At 37.3% G+C, this 22,017-nt stretch overlaps 1 protein-coding gene and 1 long non-coding RNA gene across 3 annotated transcripts; both read right to left on the reverse strand.

Moving 5' to 3' along the window:
* Positions 1 to 3,133: 3,133 nt before the first annotated feature.
* LOC131012804 (uncharacterized) lies at positions 3,134 to 7,538 on the reverse strand. 2 transcript variants are annotated; one of them, XM_057940807.1, is made up of 5 exons: positions 6,397 to 7,538; positions 5,981 to 6,307; positions 4,610 to 4,853; positions 4,088 to 4,547; positions 3,134 to 3,983 (listed from the first exon to the last, which is right to left on the reverse strand). In XM_057940807.1, the coding sequence occupies exons 3-5, from the start codon at positions 4,670 to 4,672 to the stop codon at positions 3,838 to 3,840; spliced, it is 669 nt and encodes a 222-aa protein (XP_057796790.1). In that variant the 5' UTR covers positions 4,673 to 4,853; positions 5,981 to 6,307; positions 6,397 to 7,538; the 3' UTR covers positions 3,134 to 3,837. The 2 variants fall into 2 exon arrangements, with proteins under 2 accessions (XP_057796790.1, XP_057796789.1); XM_057940806.1 differs by having other exon boundaries at positions 3,134 to 4,547.
* Positions 7,539 to 18,829: 11,291 nt separating this feature from the next.
* LOC131012805 (uncharacterized) lies at positions 18,830 to 19,980 on the reverse strand. The gene is made up of 4 exons (XR_009097457.1): positions 19,851 to 19,980; positions 19,696 to 19,757; positions 19,432 to 19,504; positions 18,830 to 19,107 (listed from the first exon to the last, which is right to left on the reverse strand). It is a non-coding gene; the product is annotated as an uncharacterized LOC131012805 (long non-coding RNA).
* Between the last annotated feature and the right edge of the window lie 2,037 nt (positions 19,981 to 22,017).

Below are 22,017 nucleotides of genomic sequence, written 5' to 3' on the forward strand. Positions count from 1 at the left end.
TGCATGATCATCTCAGACCAATTGCCCAGATGATTAAAAGGTGCTGGTTTGGAATTCTTGGTTCACCTAATCACCTATCGAGACCACACAAACTTGTGCTGATCGCCCTCATGCAAGAAGGGCCATTCAACTGGGAGAAAGCTTATCTCCAGATCCTCGCAGAAGAAAAGGGGGAAACTCACTCATCCAAGCATCTTAGACAAGGTACAAGAGTATCCTCCATTATTCTTCAAGAGACCAGGTTTCTCCAATGTTTCTGGAAGAATGCTGTCAGTGTTCCGTCAACTATTCGCCTGTTCGAAGGACAGAAGAGCACTACCAAAGTGCTACAAATTGCACCAGCTTCGACGTCTCGCTATAGAACTCGAGATTCAGTCAGAAGGAATCATGGGAGTTCATCTTCTCCTGTCAAGATTGATCTTGACACTTCACCGGCCAAGTCAGAGGAACATCAAGAGAGAGCCGCAGAGAAGAAAACAGAGGAGCAATCCATTCCTCAGGAAGATACAACCTCTCCTACCAAGCCTACCTCAAGTTCAGGGGATCGTCAGCCAACCAGGTCACCAGTTGCTGATGAAGAAGAAATTCCAACTGATGAAGAACGACCTCCTTTCTTGGGATTTTTTCAATTCTGCATCAACAGCTTTGAGAAAAGGGTCAACTTTGTTGAACCCACTGACGACCAAGCAGCATCATCCTCTGCTGAGTCATCTCCAGCTCGACTGAAGAATTATCTGTTGCTCCTTTCCCAACATTGCGTATCACTCAACGTCCCTTCGGACATGGAAACCGAGCATCCAGAGGAATTCCGAGATCTAGTCAGCTACTTTTTCTACATCTTCGTCAAGACAATGCCTAGATCGAAGTTTCGTGAGATAGACGAAGTCCTAACAAGTGCTGAGATGAAAGATCTCGAGGGTAACATCCTGGAAATCTTTAATGTCAACAACATTTGGGATGGTATCCATGAATGGTCCTTGAACGTTCAGCGGTACCTTATCATCAAAGGTCTTGTCAAGAAAGACACGCTCAACGTTGAGGAAACTCACAATGAGTCCCCGAATCTTCAAGACCAGTCTACTGACGGAAACACAAGAAGCGAAGGTCCAGCTGAAGATATCCCCAAATCTACAAAGCAGCAATCAGATGAGGATATTCAACAGTTGAAAGAGAGGTTACTCATACAGGAAAATGAGACTTTTGATCTCAAAGTCAAGCATGCCTTCCTACTGAAGAGAATAAGAAGAGAAAAGGAAAGGAAGCTGCGAAATCTGCTGAAAGCCCAAAGAAGAGACCAAGCAAATCCCTCCGTATCAACTGAAATTGAGACAGGTCAAGAACAACAAGTGTTAGCTACTAATCTCTTCTACATGTTGTTCTAAGTCTCAGTTGATGTTTTCTTAATGTTTAGTATCTTAGGATTTATTTGTTGCTTGGTGTCTGAACATGATACTTTATTTTTCTTATGATCTTCTCATGTTTCTGGCAATTGCTTCTTATGCTATCGAAATTTTGTTGTCCCTGCTGTTGTTAACTGACTATCAAATTCAGGGGGAACATTCTCTTGATATCAGTTGATGACTGATAATCCTGACTGATTGTTGGGAACTTAACTGATAATTGATTAATTAGTCCAATCTTTCTTAATGGCCTCAAAAATGATATTCACTAATTTGTCAAGTTTTTTATTAGTATTGAAAAATTATGTCTATATTGGTACTTGATTAAATTTAATGATTTTGTGTGAATTGATTTGTTTGATTAGTGTGTTTAAAATTGGGAAGCTGTCGGTGTCGGCACTGGGGGTGCTCATTGGCACTGGTGCCGGTGGAGCGGTCACGACAAGAGGTAAAACTGGAAGAGTTGAGACTGGAGCTGCAACCAAGGGTTATTTTTTTTATGGCGGTGAAAGTCGGGGTTCCGGCGAAGACTGGCCGGAAAAGTTTTAAGGGGCAAAATCCCTAATTTAAATTAAAAAAAAAAAAAAAAAGTTAATGGAGAGATACGGCATTAACTTGTTGGGTTTTAAATGCACATTTTTTATGGACTCTGAGGGTGTATTTGGGCCAAGGTCGAGAATGGGGAGCGATAAGCTCTAGGGATGTCTAGTTTAGGGGTGGATTTGTACCTTAACCCTTGTTTATATTATCACCAAATTATTATAACTACTGCATCAATATTTATTACTTCCTCCGTCCATTGAAGTAAGACCTAGTTCTTTTCGTCACGAGAATTAAGAAATTGGTATTTTGTGTTTTAAGTGTGGCAGGTGAAAAAGTGAAAAGGTGAATAAAGAGTAAATTTTTTGCTATTTTTATAAATTGGTTTTTTTTTCGTGGGACAGACCAAAAAGGAAACTTGGTCTTACTTTATGGGACGGAGAGAGTACATGGAAACTAATAATTTGCCTTTTTCTCCTGTAGGCCTAAGAAATTAATTAGATTTGACCAAGATGTTAAGTATAACATTTGTAGGGATGCTGAAGCAAGGACATCATTAAAACCTAGTAAAAACTAGAGGTGAAAATATGGTACAGTCATGTTGCTCCTGGCAATACTCCCTCCATCCCTCGAAGCTTTAGTAATTTTTTTTCGACACAAGTTTTAAAAAATTAGTATTTTAAAAAGGTGAATAAAGAGAAAAACTTTTGTCATATAAGAAAAGTGCTCAAGCTTCGCGGGACGAAGGAAGTAGTAATAGTTATGGACGGTTCCCATTTTATGGACCCTAGATAAATAAGAAATAAAGATTATTAATTGTGTAGATCTCTTGTTGTCATATCAAAAGAGAAAGGGGTAAGTTTGATTTTTCTTTGTTCAATCATCTAGGGCCAGGGGCAGGGGCAGGGGCTCTATTTGTTGACGTTGTTGTATTTTAGCAGAATATGGACCAATAAAAATAGTGGTAGTAGAGCTGCGACATGGGACCTTATTTCCACCTATGTTTCTGTGGCTTTTAACAGGAGCATCACATCTCTCACTTAGGAGGAATAATAAATCACACACCTAAACGGATGAATATCACTTCTTCAACTAGAAATACACCTATTGATTAATTTTGAATTCTTGACTATGGATGGAAAATCACATAAAAGATAGTAACTCAAAAGAACTCGGTGAAAGAAACAAAAGAATAGACAGCAAAGAAACAAATAGGCTTCATTTGACAAAAGTTTAGGATTACACTATAACAAAGCTGATTTTCTAGCCTAAGAGCTAGGCTAATAATATCTACATTTGTTGACAAAAACAGTATATACGAGCATGAAAATGCTTGGCTCTGGGCATCTAATCATTCCATTCCGGAATCCAAACCAGATGAGTCAAAGTCCTGTGGCCTGTCCTTATCAACTGAATCATCACTGCTGGAGCCAAAACCACCTCCCGGCGATTTCTCCGACAGAAACATGAAGCTCATATTGGTCGGACCACCGGAGACATCTCGTGTCCCACAATAGAAACCCCTGCTTCCTCCAATACTAAGTAGGTTTGGCTTGTCAATGTCATCACTGCTGCTCAACACAGGCGGCAACATCTCAAGCAGCTTCGAGTTGGGTTGGCTGTTGGTGCCATTAATGAGCATGCGGAGAGTCTCCCTAGCACCTTGTTCTAGGGCAGATTCAGAATTTGTGATGCGAGGATCCACACGATTCAGATTTAATGGAGGAATCGTGGTTGCAATGGCTGGGCCAGTACTAACTAATAATCCCGGGCCGGATGAATAGATGGGAATGTGGACAATTGGGTCACACATCAAAGGTGTAGACTAGTTACTAATGGATGCGGCTGAAAGCTAGGAAAATCCATAGCTGGAACTTCAGACAAGCTTGGAGATGATTTAGAGGCCAGTAGAGAAGAAAGTGGCGGCAAATGAAGAGACTCGGTTGACATTTGGGAGTTCCTGAGAGTGTAATGCAGCACTGAAGCAACGGGAGGACACCAGCAGTATTGAGGAGACAAATGAGATGGACCAGAGGAATGAACCTGTACTTTTGGACCACAAAGAGGGACATCCAAAGGTTTACCAAATGCATCCACAACATTTAGAACAGAAAATGAGTGAACTAAATTTGCTTTAGGAAGCTTGCCTTTGGCAAAGCCTATAGAATTCGATAGATCAGCATCGCTTGTTGAAGCAAGAAACAAGCTGTTGGGTGAAGCATTGCCGTCTCCAACTTGCATCAAATTTTCTCTGGCAGTGACATTTTCGAAGGACAAACTTTTTGGCAGGCTCGCTTCAAATGAACCAGATTTAGGATAGTGACCGTCAAGATGGTTCAGGTTCGTCATTAACCCTCTGCAGCCGTACTGTTGGAATAGTGACCTTTTCTCACAAGTAATTGAAGATTGAGGATAATGAAGCTCAGAAGAATCAAATGAATCATCATCTGAAGGACCGTTAGACGGCAGAACACCAATAGACTGTGCTTTACTCACTACTGATCCATGGAGATAAGCTCTGAGCTGAGTTGCAAAGAAGTTGAGGCGGCCATCACTTATTCCAGTTAATTCAGCCAGTGAAGGTTTTCTTATAAGCAAATCAATCATCTGTAATTACAAATTCAGCTGCACATATATAAGCTCGACATATATTGTTTTACTAATCATACCTTCCTGAGCATTTCATTCCCTAAATATTGAGATTTCTCAGAGCACCAAAAATAAAAAACCATATTATCAGCAGTCCTGAGTAAAAATGATCTTCCAGAGTTGTCTGCAGAAATCTCTTCAATCTCTAAGCTAGTGCAGTGAGCCTCAGAGCTTAATGTTGCCAGTCTCTCCACAGAACCATCATCTCCATTAAATGAGACACGGAGGTCAGAAGTAGGCACTAGTGTGAGACACAAATTCCCTCTGTCCAAGTGATAAGAAAAATAGAAGGCTCATTTAGAATGACCAGCAAAAATAAGAAATACAAGCAAATACAATTGCCACATTGGATTTCTGTGTTCCCTGGTAACAATGATAACTAGCCAAGATTTTAAAAAGCTAAACTCAAACGTCAATTCAATTAGAATTTCTTTAATTATGGGCATTCAAAACAGTTCTCTAGATATATGGACTAATTGTGCATTTTTCATTCCCTGTACTCCATCAGCATATAACCTAAAATCAGTAAGCTATACAGTTGAATTTGTCTAGTGAAACTATCTTCAGCTCCCCCCCTTCTTCAATAGTCCAAAGGCACAACAAAGTTGTAAGATCCAAATTAAGGGGAGTTTCACACTGAACACTGGGATGACAAAACTAGTAATTTCTAGCAAGACACAGAAAAGATTATTAATAATGGTGGTGGTGATGATGATGAAGCAATACTACCTAGTAATTTCACAAGTGGTGGTCATAGCAAATATATAGCTCAAACAGTGTAATGACCCGCTCTTTTATATATAAATATATATGCCAGCAATGCGTGATTATTATTTATCATCAGTGAATGAAACCCGATTATTACTCTGATATGAATTCAGCTTATGATCCTGAATTTGTACTATTGAAGCAGTCAATGATGTTATTTCAAAAGTTATAACTGACTTAGCGAAGTCATGTTATTTATTAAGCGAGATGGAACTAGATATTGTTATTTATATAATTACTTAGGTCGAGGATTATTTCCGACTCGTGAAGTTAATTAAATTTGCGGATTTAATTTAGATATTAGAACAACGAATGAATTAAATCTACGGATTTAATTTAGATTCATCTTACAACCTGTCGATTCTAGCAAGGCAGGAAATCATATGTCGAAACACGGGATTTATTTAAATAGACAGTATCAAGCGCACACGAGCACGCGATCCCTATTACAGTTACAGAATCACCGAGACCTAAGAATATACTTCATTTATTCACCACTATCTCATTCTCAAACTTTGCAACTTTTACTCACAATCAACTCCCATTTCTATATTCCTATTTACACCAACAGCAAGTAAACAAAGGGAAGAAAAGAAAAGGAAGGGAAACGTGGGCTGCCTCACCACTGCACTCCTTCCTCCTGCTCCAGCCACCCTATTTTTGCACCTTTTGGCTAGCACACTCAAGTGTGCAGTCTTTCAGCCACCTTCCCTATGTCTGCCCCCATCCAATCCACCCCATACTCAGCCACCCTATCTCTGCAGCTTATACTAGCACACTCAAGTGTGTAGCAACAGCTTCTCCTTTAGTCTCACACTTCAGTCCCAATTCACCACTCTCCTCATTTTTACACTTAGAAGCTTTTGGAGAAGCAGGGACCTTCATCCAGTGCTCTGCCACTTCAAGGTAAACTTTGGCTACACTTCTTCCACCTTATTCCCTGACATCACCTGCGATTAATGAAGAGCAACAACTATTAATTATTTCAGCCATTTCAATTGGCTCAATACCTCAACAATTGAAGGAGTAGAGAGATAACCTTCATTCATTGCTCTGCCAAACTTTAAGGTAAGAGCAGCCTTGATCCATCATCTTCTTCAATTTGCAACTAGCATTTATTGGAATGAACAAGTTGAATCTTTACAGTTCAATCATTCCAGTTCATTAAACTCAACGGCAAACAGCCAACCAACATTCATTCCCAAGGTATTAATTCTCTATCAAATATCCATTCCAGTACGCATACATACCAAAGCATGATCAGTTTCCAATGATAGAAAACCATTGTAGACAAATGGACTTAGCAAAGTTACATTCTTTATAGTACAAACACCAACTACTTTCTTGTGCAAGTGGCAGTTCATATGTAGTTTAAACGAGCATAAATTGAGCTTACACGACTTGTCTTTAATTCGCGTTAAGAGCCAATAGAAAGGGGGTTTTAGTTTTGACTTAGCTTTAGTGAGAGGAGTGGGCGACTGCCCTGCTCCGAACCGGAAACGGCGCATCTCCGCTCGGTCGGAACTGCGACGGCGCGATGGGCAGAACCTTGCTGCTGGTCGGAACTCGACGGACAGAAAAGGAAGAGCCGAATGCCGGAGAGGCAGCGGCACCTCAAGACAGTGCAGCAACGCGGCGAATCCCGCCGATCATCCGGACGCAGCGGCGGCAGATTTTCAAACGGCAAGGAGAGCGGTTTTGAGAAGAGGGGCGACCTCCCCTGATTTTGAGAGACGACAACAGCGGCAATTTCGGAGGAGAGGGCGAGACGACCTCCCCCCGATTGATGGACAGAGGACTGGACGGCGACTGTAAACCGCCGGGTTTACAGAACGCCGCGGCGCCGAGCAGAGAGAGGCGGTTCAAAATCAGAGAGGGAAATTAGGGCTCAAACGAGTCCCCGGCTGTTCGCCGGGAGTTGCAGCGGCGATTGCAATGCCAGGGAGGAATTAGGGCTCGCCCTTCTCGCCTCGGACGAACTGTCAGCAAGAGAGAAGATAAGGAGAGAGAGGCGGGTGCGGCCACGCCGGACCTAGGATCGGCGGCAGCCGACGCCGGTCGGAGCAGAGGCGGCGGCTGCAACCTCGACTGATTTAGAGAGAGAGAGACCGCGACTGATGTTTGAGGGAGAAAACAAGAGTTCTCGACTGATTTTGAGAAAGAGCTCGACTGATTCTGAGAGAGGAGAGAGTGCCGACTGTTTTGAAATAAAAGAGAGAGATAGATTCAATTGGGCCGACTGATGTTGAGAAGATTGGGCTTTCTCCTTATTCTTATTGGCTTGGGCTTCTTTCCTTCGTTTCTACGTAATTGGGCATATTACTTTTAATGTATCCCTTTTCTTAATTTAATAATATTGTATTTCTATTTCTTGTAATTTTATGTTTATGATATTTTTGTGTTGTTGTAATTTTATTATTATTGCAATTTTATATTATTGTATTTTTATGATGTTGCAAATTAAAAATTCTATATAATATCTTTTATAATTTAAACAAAAATAAAATAAATTAATGGAGTAATATAGAAAATAAAAATATATATTCTGATCGTCAATTTTTAAATTGCACATTGGAAGTATTTCATATTAATAACGAGACAATTAGAGTGATGAATAAGAAGTGTATTTCATATTAATAACAAAAAGAAGTAAAAGTAAAACCACAAAAAGAAGGATAAAAGAAAAGCAAAAAAAATAAATAAATAAACCAACGTGATGAATAGTAGCCCACTACATTTGCCGGGGCACTGTTCATTCACTCTACATTTTGGCGTAAATTAGCGTGCTGTTGGAGGGAGCATTTGACTGCAAAATAGCGGTTCACTCTATTCTAGAGTGCCGCTGCAGATGCTCTTCCCTTCGTCCGCTACCATTTATTTATTATTTTTTCTTTTTGAGACGTTTATAATTTTTTTTTACCTTGTAAATTATACTAATTACTTATAAATATATATATATATATATATATATATATTTTACTTTTTTCATAATTTTTAATATTAATTATAACAATTTTTTTCTACTCTCAATACACTCAACAACTTTTTCTTCACTCTCAATAGATTCAACAACTTTTTTCTTAAGACTCGTGTAACACTCTCCTATAAAGTTCTTTCGTGAACGGATGAAGTATTTTTCTTTATACAATTATTTAAAGAAAATAAACTACCCCCATCCCTAGATAAGCTGCTATATTTCTTTTTTTAAACATCCCTAAATAACTTTTATCCATTTTAAAATATTACCCCATCAATAATAATATTTTATTTATTTTTATTTTTCAATATTTTTCACAATTTTCAATACAAATTATAACACATTTTAACCACTTTTAAAATTAATTATTCCCTCTGTCCATCAATTCGTGTTCTAATTTGTCATTTTGATCCGTCCACCAATTCGTATCATGCTTATTTTTTGTAACTATTTTCATGATAAATAAATCACTCTTTTTTCTTTTTTTTTTTGTAAAAGACATGTCCCTTCTCCACTCAACAAACGAGATGACTATAACTCAATTATGGTATTTCAAACTCTAGATGAAATAATGATCACAAGTTTGTTATGATCTTTTACGGTCATACGAGGGCACATAAAGAATCAAGAATCCATCCCCACGACCATTGAAGCCAGGACTTCCACATCAAGGGCACATAAAGAATCAATTCCAACTGATGTTATTCGTGATTCTGCTGTCCCTGACTCCCCGATTCAACATCAAGATCGTGATTACCTATCTGCTGCTGGTTTTGATTGCAGGGATCCAGCAGGAAATGTTGAGCTGATGGCGGTCAAGCAGGAAGCCTATAATCAGGTTTACCGGACTCAGCCCCGTGCTGCAAGCTTCAATGCTGATCCTGTCTTTGTGGATCTGGAAGCCATCACTCATCTGACTGATGATGCTGTGCTCGAGGAGCAACCAACACATGCAGCTGGTACTGGAGAGCAGCACACTGATGATGCTTCTACTGAGGATACCATCATTGCTGGTACCACTGAAATCCTTGCAGATGATCCAGCTCAATGTGATGATGATGCATCTTCTAAAGCTCAGGATGCTACTGAAGAGGCTGATCCGAATTCTGATGCTGCAAAAATGGATGTGGATGTTCGTACTGATATCCAAACAAATCAAGATGTGGAAATGGTTGAGGATACTTTAGCTCCTCATGTCACCCCAACTGCAGAAAACCTCATCCACTTCAGAGCAACCAACTTCTCCGACAACTGAGCCTGCTCAATGTCCACTTCGAGAAGAATCTCAGCCCATGGATGAAGACGAGGCTGACAACTCATCAACTCCTCAAGCTGAGAAGAAGTCGACAGAAAAGGATGTTAATTCATCCACTCCAGAAGGACGAGTTGAGGACATTCCGGAAGGTCCTCCTCCATCTTCTCCAGCGGCCTCACCCTCTCAACAGAACACTGGAACACCTCATGATGTTCCTGAATTCCAAGAAGAAGAAGAAGAAGAAGTCATCGAGGTGCCTTCCCCAACAGGAGAACTCCAATATGACTCAGATAAAGAAACCAACAAGCTTCTAATTAAAGAATGGAGTCAAATTCAACCAGTCAAGATCAAGCATCGGTTTACAGGAAGCACAAGGGAACTGGTTGAAAAATTGTTGGAATTTGTCTCATTTCAACAGAACGAGATCGAGGAGCTCAAGCACGCAAGCGATCTCCATGACATATATGGTGCCAAATATGTGGAGAAGCTCATCGAAGTGGAGAAACAGTCTCTAGATGATATGATCCATCATGATAAACTTATAAATGAACACAAACGCAAGATCCTGCAGGCAGAAATGGATCTTCTCCGACTCGAGAGGGACTTGATTCCTGCTCAAGTTGGGTTTCCCAAAATCCAGAAAGAACTTAAGGAGCTGCAACAGTACGTCCTGGAAACAGAGATCGAATCTAAAAGCCAACAACTGAAGATCAAGAATCAACTCAACCAGTCGATCGAATTCATGAAGGAATTCATGAAGGAATTCATGACTTCCACTCATGCCGAGCTAATGATTGCCAAAGAACTTCGCCCCGTCCTTGTTCGCCTAGCTAATGTTGAAAATGAGTTGCGGAACGTCCGTGCATCTTCGGATCAGTCTCGCATTCCATCAATGCTCAAATTCACGGATAGTCAACGACTGTATTATTGTATCGGGGAAGGTTGTATATTATTGTATCGGGGAAGGTTGTATGTGTAAAGATCAGGCCAATATGTAAATAAATTCATATAGAGGGGCTCACTTAAAGCTGTTGCCTGTTAGAAAACATGTTTTCAAAAGTTAGCACAACATATTTAAAAAACATAATTTTAATTAACATAATGAAAAATACTTACTGGATTTAAGTCGTTATACTGTTTATCGGGAGTCTTCCTATACCTGGGTCTTAGATCACCAAAATGGATTTTGAATTGTTTTATTTTGACTCCTTTTGTGCGTGCCCATTGTATACTTAAAGTGTAGTGTCGTCTCATGTTTAAACTGCGTCTCATGTTTAAACTGCAATACGAAATAGAATATAGTATTTATTAGTATTTGATTATTTATTTTTTAATTTCTTAGGAATAGCATTTACTTCATCTGACATTGATTTGCTGTTGTACTGGTTAAAGAGTCGGACAAAATAAAGAGATAAAACAAAAGATGGTATTGCGGCGGAATGGTATTGGCAGAATTGCGGACATACCACAAATGCTATTGAAAGAATTGCTGCGGCGGCGGAGTCGGACAAGATCTTGTTATTGTCGAAGTTCAGATTGAGCCGTGTGTCCCTGCGCGGGATAAAATAAAAGTGTCAAGAAAAATACAAACGTCATTGCGGCGGAAAAGGAATGTTAGAAGAATCTTCTACTAGAACTACTTACCAGTATTGGCGGACAGCAGAAGAATCTTCTACTAACTATCAAGAATTGTGGCGGCGGACGGCTGTGGACGGCTGCGGGCAAGAAACTTCAGGAAGAGTTTTTTAGACTGTAAAAGTGGAAGTGTTTTTCAAGAATTGCGGGGTGGTATTATAGTTTTTTTAATCCACATTTTTCAATTTTTTTTATTGTTTTATTTATGGAAGAATGTTTTTTTTATAGTTTGTTTAAATCGACATTTTTCAAGAACAGGTGAGAGCGGCTGGGAGAGAGGGAGTGAGGAGGCCGGAGGGTGCGTGAGTTATGTGGGTGTGTTGGGGCATAAAGTGGGCTTTGGGCCTAGTTTGGTTTTAAATTATTTTATGGGCTTCAGTTTTATTAAATAGTTGGATTTTCTTATGGGCTTAAATAAATATTCAATTAATCATAATAGCAATAATTAACATATGAGCCCAATTTGATTTTAAGTTAAGTACATTAAGTTTAAATTGTGGATAATTTTATTTGTAGTCCATGTTTTACTCAGTATAGCCTCCTAATTAAAATCTATATATAAAATAATAATGCAGTTTTTAATGGTAACAAATTAGCTTCATTATTTAAAAAATCAGTTATTGACTAATCAAATGACAATTCAACGGTTTCCCATATCCAACTCACTTCTTGTATATTTATGCTAATTTACGGTTTTCTTTTTTATTTTTTCATTTCCTTTATCTTTTGTTTTTTTTCTTTATTTTCTCTCTTCTAAAAAATTATACATTTTAACTAATAATAAAATATTCAATATGCATATCAATTTGAAGAACGTGATAATATCTTTAATCTGATATATAATATATTAAAAACAAATTTGAGATGATAAAGATATTGCAAGTTAAGTTTCAAACAAAACTATTTTCTCTGTCCTCTCTCTTATTTTTTTTCTTCAATTATCATTTTATTTTACTTTTTTATATCATTTGTTTATTTCGTTTTTTCTTTTAATTAAATTTATTTATTTCCTTTTGTTTTTCCATTTTCTTTTCTTTACTTGCACATAATTTTTTTGTGAATGATTATTATGGAAATATAATTGTATAATTTTAATTATTAGTGCCTGTATTATTTTTAGTACAAATTTTTGTTTATTTTTTTCATTTAATTCATGAATTTAATTTTTCATCAATATTAATAGTTTTTTTCCCCCATTTTGCAATATTTATACTTTTTTTAGTAGAGGGGTAAGACTTATAGAGTACTTAATTGTTTTAATATATTTGGTCATGTGTTTGGATTGCTCTAATAATTATACTATCAATTTTACTTAAAAAAAAAAAACTGAAATTTAAATAAATAAAATGTTAGAGATTAAGACAGTAAACTTGAATTTGATATCTTTAGCGCCAATCTATACCACTTTACTATGAGACCAAACACATTTACTTTTCAACTATATATACTCTTTCTTAGGGTGTATGCTCATAGAAGGTATAAATAGTATTTTTAAAAATTAAAATTTATAATGATATTTTATTAAACAAAAAAATGAGGATATTTTTTCACAACAATAGATTTATGATTTCTTTTTTTACGAAAATCTAATAATTTGTGTGGGTTCATGAAAAAATTATCTAAATTATCTTTTAAATTGTTCCATCTAAATTAGTTGGTGCCTTTTTTTATAGTGTTTGATGGATACTTTTATCCATATCATTATATTGTGTATATTAAGATATTGCTATATGTATGTTTAATTAGATTTTTTTATGTATGTAAAATTCTATAAATTTTGATTATGTTCATCGCACGGGTACGAAATTGGAAATTTGGATTATGAAAAAAAATAGGACATGTATTTTTTTAAAAGCTAGGAGATTGAAGTCACAAGAATATAGAAAATATAAATGCAATATCTAAATAATATCGGTTAAAAAATATATATAAATAATATTTTTTTTACAGTTAAATATAATTTAACTTTATATTTATCTTAATATTATATAGTATAAAATATTTATTTAATTACTATAATTATGATTATATTTTATACCAAATTGAAAATTTACGTGTTTTCGGATTTAGGTTCTTTATTGCGTTATTGACGTGGATTATTATTATTTTTAAATAATTTTATTTATTTATATTTTAATTTTATTTAATATATTTATTTAACATATCTTTTAATTTTGACGCTCGACGTGCATAGCACGGGTAGACGTATTAGTAATAATAATAAATAAATTGAATTTACTATTTCACCCTATAGCTCATAGCCCCCAAATTAAATACTATATAGCCCATAGCCTCCAAATTAAATACCCTATAACCCATGACCTCATACATCTTTTTTGCACTTGATAAAAGTACTAGGGCAACACATTGAAAATCGTGTCTGACAAAGAATTTCTTTTCTCAACATATTGGAAAGGCAATTAATTGATGAACAGAAGAGTAATTAAGATTGTATTTGGAATAAGTAATTAGAATTGAATTGGCAATTGTCTGACGAAGAAATATGTTTTCCCATTCTTTTTGTTTCCGTGGTGGATTCAATATCACATTAAGATTATTCTTTGCATATATTGTGAAATCCTAATATATAATCCAATTTTTCCAAAATAGGCGAGAATTGAGTGTTCTAAATAAAAGATATTAAAAGTCAAAATATAGTTGGAGCAGCAATATCAGATCAAAAGTAATTTTTGTAATTTAATCATATGGATAGAAGGACATAATTTTGATTATATATTTTTAATCCACTTTTTTCAAGAATTGCTTTTTTTATTGTTTTCTTTATAGAAGAATGTTTTTTTGGGGTCCAAGATTTTAAATACCATAATTTAAAAGAGATATGTTTTATAGCCCCAACTTAAAACAACTCTTTTGTATACCAAAATGAGTTAAATGACTAAAACACCCTCATATTATATCATTAAAAAAAAAGGAAACAAGATTTTTGTCCAAGCCAATCGCCCCCCCCCCACCCTCAAATTCAATTTTCGTCTCTCTCTCTCACGACATACTCACGATCGGAGAAATCTCACGACCGATCACCAACTCACGACGACATCGAGATGGGCGACCGCGATCGGAACGACGAGGAGTCGGCGTCGGCGTCGGCAAAAAGCTCCGACGAGGAGTGTGCGACGCATCCTATTCCTCCGGTGAACCCTAATTTTCGCCCCTTTCAAAATTTTAAAATATTGTAGCTTAAATTCATTGTTAAATGCATGTATGTGTGTTATAATACTTTGAGAATCATGTTTAGTTGGTAAATAACTTGAGTTTCTTGAGATTTATTGAAAATTTATTGAGAATGAAGTTTTTTTTTTTTGAAATTTTCGGCGGTTTCCAGTGAGATTTGTTGTTTGGGGACGATGCGGGCAAGGGGGACGACCATCGTGGACACGATGGCGCCGTCGTGGCCACGATGATCACGACAACCCTCTCCCCCCCCCCCCACCTTTTTTTTAATTGTTGTATTATTTCTTTCAAATACATGATTTTCTTTCTAATTGCTTTTAATACATTGATTTTGTAGGTTAATTGTATTTGAAAAGACCTACATTGATCTATGTGACCCGTGGGTTAATCTTTATTTGAGGGCCGAAATATTCAAGGATGTGAACAAGATTTTACTTGATATTGAAGGTCCTATCAAGAAGTATAGCTGGCTTGTAGGATCTAGAATATTTTGTCTTACCCAACTTTGAAACATATTGAGACTTATGTTGAGACTTATTGAGACATATTCCATGTTATTTATTTTTAGTTTGGTATGTTGTTCACACTATTTGTTATGTTGATTTTTGTATATTATTGTCTTGAGAAACTAAAGAAAAACACAAAAAAATGTTGGTGGTTGTCGTGATCACGATGGGGGCTTCCCATCGTGGACACAATGGCAGCCATCGTGGTCACGACAGCGCCATCGTGGGCCACGGTCGTGCCCTCGCCCACGCCCGCCATTCGCCCCGTCGTGTCCACCATCGTGTCCTACCATCGTGGACACGACGGTAGGACACGATCATGCAAGATCGTGTCCACGATGGTGGACACGATGGCTTTCACGAGTCATCGTGTGGTTATTAATATCATTTAATTTCAAACTTAAATATGATTATTGACTTGTTTAATGTATTATATTATGTTTAAAATTATAATTTAGCAATCAAGCTTGATTTGTAATCAAAATTAAACGAGTTGGAGTTATATACATCGAGATCTATGAATATCTACTTGAAAAATACTTATAACATTTCATGGAATGTTATATAGTTGTCATGACTCATTTCACAAAAACACTTAAATTATGTGTTTTAAGACAAAATGGTTTGATTAACTATGTATTAAAATATTGTTTAGAAGATATATAACATGTTCAAACTTAAATTAGTCGAATATAACATCATAAATTTCAAAAATTTCAAACAATAATAACACACGATCGTGTACCCGGTCGTGGACACGATGGTGTGATTGTGGTCACGATCATGGCCATCGTGAACCACGATCGTGCCCTCCGTTTCTCCCGCCCGAACCCATCGCGGGCACGATGGGTGCCTCCCATCGTGATCATGATGGGAGGTTTCCATCGTGATCTCGGCAAATAACATGGAATAAATCTCAATAAGTTTCAAAGTTGGGTAACGACGGGGAAGACACGACGCGAGGGCACGATCGTGCCCACAGTTGTGCCCACGGTGAGCTCCATCGTGAGGTGCCATTCTGGGCACGATCGTGTCCACGATGGTAGACTCACGACCATAGGCACGATGGCTCTCACGAGTCATCGTGTGGTTATTAAAATCATTTAATTTTGAATTTAAATATGATTATTGACTTGTTTAATGTATTATATTATGTTTAAAATCATAATTTAGCAATCAAGCTTGATTTGTAATTAAAATTTAACGAGTTGAGTTATATACATCGAGATCTATGAATATCTACTTGGAAAATACTTATAACATTTCATGGAATGTTATATAGTTGTCACGACTCATTTCACAAAAACACTTAAATTATGTGTTTTAAGACTAAATGGTTTTATTAACTATGTATTAAAATGTTGTTTAGAAGATATATAACATGTTCAAACTTAAATTAGTCGAATATAACATCATAAATTTCAAAAATTTCAAACAATAATAACATATGATCGTGCACCCGGTGGACACGATGGTGTGATCGTGGTCACGATCGTGTCCATCGTGCCCTCCCATCGTCGTGTCCTCCGTCCCCTCCCCCCCGTCGTGTCCTCCCGTCCCCCCGGCCTCGTCGTGTCCTCAGTCCCCCCGGCCCGTCGTGCCTTCGGCCCATCGATGGCCGTGATCGTGCAACGACCGTGCCCACGATGGACATCGACGGTCGTGCCCCCCTGCCCACAATGGACACGATGTTGGGGGACGGTCTTATCGGCTGAGACATTTCCATCGTGGGCACGACCGAGGGCACGATCGTGCCCTCACGTCGTGGCCATCGCCCCCTTCCCCGTCGTCCCCTCGCTCCTCGCCCCCCATCATGGCCTTCGCCCCCTTCCCACCCCCATCGCCCCTCGCCGGTCGCACCCCCCCCGTTCGTGCCATCGCCCATCGCCCTCTTCTCCGTAGTGCGATTGTGGGCACGACGTGGGCGACGATCGTGCCGTCGTCGTGCCCCGTTGCCGCAGCCCCCTTCACCTCGGTCGTGGCCACGATGGGGCCTGCCGTGATCACGATGGGGGCTCCCATTGTGGACACGATGGTGCCGTCGTGGCCATGACCGTGGCCCACGATGGCTGCCATCGTGTCCACGATGGGAGCCCCCATCGTGATCACGATGGTGCCGTCGTGTCCACGACCGTGGCCCACGATGGCTGCCATCGTGTCCACGATGGGAGCCCCCATCATGATCACGGCAGGCCCCATCGTGGCCACGAACGTGGCCATCGTGTCCGCGATCGTGGACACGGGTTTGACTTTGTCTTCAAATGGTGGGAACCGTAAGGGCTGTTTTAGTCTTTTCACAGATTTTGGTATACAAAAGAGTTAGTTTTAAAGAGGGGCTAAAAAACTTATCTTTTTCAAATTTTGGTATTTGTTTATTAGTTTCCTCTTTTTTTTATATAGTTATTTTAAATCGACATTTTTCAAGAACTAGTATGGTCATTTATTTTTAGAATTTTAAAATATCATTATTTTATATAAATAAATAAATAAAGAGGTAAAATATCAGAAAACTAAATCCATAAACAAAATTGATAGATGGTAAAATAATCCCAAAATCTAATACAAGGTCAAAGCCACCTCCAGCTTTATTGACTCGAGCTTGATTTACTGAATATTATGATGTTTACAAGCTTAATCTGAGTACAAATAAATTTTCTAAATTTAGATTTATAATAGTTTATTCACTAATATAATAATATATTCAATATTTTCTTATAACAAATGAAATTAATTAGAGACTTAATACATTTAGGGGTCGGGTCATTCAGTTGTTTGAGATTGAATTGTTTCGAGATTATTTTAGTCACACGGAGGATAGGCTAAGACTCAAAAGTCATGATTAATTCTATGTGGTATTATTTCGAGATTGAGTATTGGGTTCTTCCTACCCAACCAAACAGGATATTACGCGACTAATCGTATCTAATCCTACAAATTGAACATGCCTTTATAATTATTACTAATGATAGTATAAAAACACAAGTCATAGTGATTAATATTTTTATATTTTTCCCCTTAAAAAATAATTTTACACTCCCTCCATTCCAATTCAATAATCCACATGACCTTCATACAAATGGTAAGAAACAAATAGTTTATAATAAAATAGGAGCGCGAAAATAATATTTAGGGTATATTTATCCAGAAAGAAATAAAGATAATACTTTCTAAGTGAAAGGCGAAATAATTATATTAGAACCACAATGACATTTCATGTAAATAATGAGTTATGCAAATTTCAATAACGAGTTTGTTCGCAGATTAAGAAGAAAAATACTAGCATAAAGCTAAGCTTGATTCATTAAAAGAATTAGATAATCCAAATCCAATTTACCAAAGCGCAAACAATAGAAATCCAACTCACACACAAACAACAGAACTGCTATGTGCACGATATTGATATACCACTATTTGAACAAAAGTAGTAAAATTCTTGTATAATGTAGTACAAGAGACCAAACAAAATTCTCTAAATAAATCAAAAATGGCTCATCAATAATAATATCTGTGGGTATCTTAGTATTACAAGGAGATAGATAAGAAGAGGAAAGAGGCAAAATAATGGTATCCCTAAGTAGTCTCCGATCCAAGGCGGCCGCGATGGCAAGACAAAAACCGACCATCAAAAGAAGGGCTCAACACTAAGCTAAGCTTTCCCTACGTCTAATCATCATCATCTTCATAATGCAGCAGCAGCAGCATTCATATCCAGTGGCGGAGCCAGGATTTTTTTTTTGGGGGGGGGGGCTGAACTGTTACGGGGGTTCGGGGGCGGTAGCCTTTACTAAAATTTTTTTTGGGGGCATTCAATACATTTTAGACATTTTTTACTAAAATACAAATATAATAATAATAATAACAACATTTTTAGACATATTATAATTTTTTTTTCAAAATTTGGGGGGGGGGGGGGTCTAGCCCCCCCTGGCTACGCCCCTGTTCATATCTATTGGCACCTTTGGTTTTGTGTGTGTTACTAAATGATTATTACAGCTCATCGTGACCGTTGGACTCGGTTTCAGCCTCGACATCGTCTGATTCAGTTGTCGTCTGGTCTTTTGCAGAGGTGGTCTCTTCAGATGCAGAGTCTGTGCTGTTTGCTTTATCGTCACCATTCTCTGTTTCCACCTTCGCCGGTTTCTCAACTTTCGGTTTTGGCTTGGGGGTTCTGTTCACACTTGCAACCTATGCATGAGGACACAAACAGAAATAAAAAACATGATTCATATCAAGGCCCTTGATAACTTGTATCATTTGAGCTAACTTTTACTTGATTTGTATCCTATTCATGAGGATAAAAATACTTACATGTTATCTTATTGATCATGAAAAATAAACGCATGCACCCTAACAGTGACTTCAAATATTTTATTTATTATTAGTATAATTCCAGACCTAAGCCTTGCCTCATCATGAATTGAATGGCTTGGAACCAGAATAACAAACAAGGCATCAATAAAGATAAAAACTAATGTAAAATATTCGAGCATATGTAGTCTTTATGAGTACCTTGTCTTGGAGATCTAAAATCTTGTCGTATACTTGATCAGATGTGAAAGCCGGTTTGCTAAATGCAGTAGTCCTGTTAGAGGAGACATTAATGCATTAGCACATGGAAAGGTTTCGGAAAGAATGATGCAGTGTGAAAGAACAAAACTTCTTGTCTTCCAATATTTTGTGGTAGAAAAAAATATTATCTTAAAATAAAAGAGGGTCTCCTTGTCACGTGTAACTGTGTAAGATGGAAGCAAGGTTGCAGCCAATGGAACTTACTTTTGCTGCACAGCTTCCTTGTCACTTAACCAAGTTTTGAACTTATCAGCTCCACGTAAGACCTATAAAACCACAGACATCAAGGTGATGCCCACCATGACATTAATATTCGGGTATTGTGTGTCTGCATGAGATATATTCATGCTTTTAGATACCTCGTCTATTCTCTCTCTTGGCAACCAGGACTTGTTTTTTTCCCATCCTTCCACAATCTGAATATTTAGGGCAAGAAACACGTCCAAGCATGCATCTAAAGATTCAAGTCGTATACATAAACACCTCGTCTAAAAACAAGTACACATCGAAAAAATAACGCTCTTTTCCACCATTTTATCATTTAATAGTGGGTTCTCTTTAGTTGTAAAATTATCATGAGAAAATGATGGAAATGAAAAGGTGGGAAAATTTTATCATTTTCACTCTTGTTATCTAATGTTTTCTTTGATGGAATTTTTTTTATTATCCTATACACATATTCTCTTTGTTGGAAAATGATGGATAAATTGTTAAATGACTATATTACCCTTATTATTTACTTAATTATTTTATGCTATACTTTCAATTTTTTCGTTGACCCACCCACCACCATCACCCCTCCCCCCAATTTTTTTTTTTTTTTTAATTTATCTCGCCACCCCCACCCTAAACCCCCCCCCCTCACCCACCCCCCACCCCCCACCCCACCCTCACCCTCGAATTTTTTTTAAAATTTTTTTTTACTCCCCACCCCCACTCCCCCAATTTTTTTTTATAATTTTTTTTGGAGGGGGGTGGTGGGGTGGGGGATGGGGGTGGTGGGTGGGGCTGGGGTGGGGTGGCGAGAAAAATTAAAGAAAAATAAAATTTAATGGTTCCAATCCGATTAATACACCCATGACATTCCTAGTGTTAAGGGCAAAATTGGAAGATCAAAAAAATATACATCATGGGAAAATTTTATCACATCTACAGGTCATGATAATATTATCCTGATTTTTGGATGAAAATGTGGGAAAAGGGGCTGCTCGGGAAAATTTTCCTTCCTGCCCAGAGAAAATTTACTAACAAAGAGAACACATGAAAATGATAGAAAATGAGGAAAATTATTTGTTTCCACCCTTTTCCCACAAAGAGAACGGGGCCTAAATCACATCTTTTCTTGTGATATCCAGCTGTGAGCAAAAATTTATATTACTTCAAAACTATAGTTTATCTACCATGCTCTATTTCTGTCAGATATCTTCGTGCTTGTTCAGATGCAGCAGGCCGTGCGGTGAGTTCATATGCCTACAACAAATAACAACATTAAGACCAACTTAGACAAAGAGATGTAATAAACTACTGGAATATTGAATTTAAAAGAGACCTGAAAAATATAGGGTCGCCAATAGATTTCAATGTGTCCAGACGACGTTGAAATTCAGAGGCAGGAGCATCTTCACCATCAGTATACAACCAATCCTCCACCTGCATCAATAGATAACATCAGCAAATATTTAAACCAAATACCACATATAAGAAAGTGTGGACCAATTCTTGGAACAATGAGCACGCATGCATGTGCGTGCTCGTAATGTACAACACCCCATAATGTACAACAATTCGTGGTCCCTTATTTTAATGATTTAATTTATTCAGTATTAAAATAATTATATTATATGCCTTAGCGAGCTTCTCCGAAACACAAACAAAACAAAAATTAAAATATTATCTTAAGAGAGTGCATAAAATTAAATTACCGATTTTTAATTGCCAAAGTAATCTAAGTAATGATGTTAATTTTCACATTTCTTAAAAAATATATTAACAATTACTACTACTCAGCAATGATATCTATGTGAGGATGTTCTTACATAAATACGCATTGAGATTACATTTAAATTAAGACTAATAAACTTAATTAATTAGGTTTAAAAAAAACATATTTAATTAGGTGTAATATCAACTCATTTTTTTTGTAAAGACGTCGTCACCGTAAACTTTATGTCTTTATCTAGTAACTATATGTATATTTTGAAGAATTTGAAAGTTTTGGCATAATTCAATTTATAAGTACATAATATATTATTTTATTTGTAATTTTACTTGCTCCGTCAACTAAACCACAATCTTTATTGATCAATGTTTCTGAATTCTTGAATTTAGATAAAAATGATAATCTTGCCTATGATTATTAGGTTGAATGTGGTTTTCGCACACACTGACACACATACATAACTTTTTTTTTTGTTTTTTTGTTTTTTGGTGCTGCATATATAATTGCAATCTAAAACTTAGCATAATGGGACATGACCCACTAATTTGCATGTAATTAAAAGTAGGGCTAGCTTAATGTAAATCTTA

This window comes from Salvia miltiorrhiza, chromosome 2, assembly GCF_028751815.1.
Source record: "Salvia miltiorrhiza cultivar Shanhuang (shh) chromosome 2, IMPLAD_Smil_shh, whole genome shotgun sequence".
Taxonomy (NCBI): domain Eukaryota; kingdom Viridiplantae; phylum Streptophyta; class Magnoliopsida; order Lamiales; family Lamiaceae; genus Salvia; species Salvia miltiorrhiza.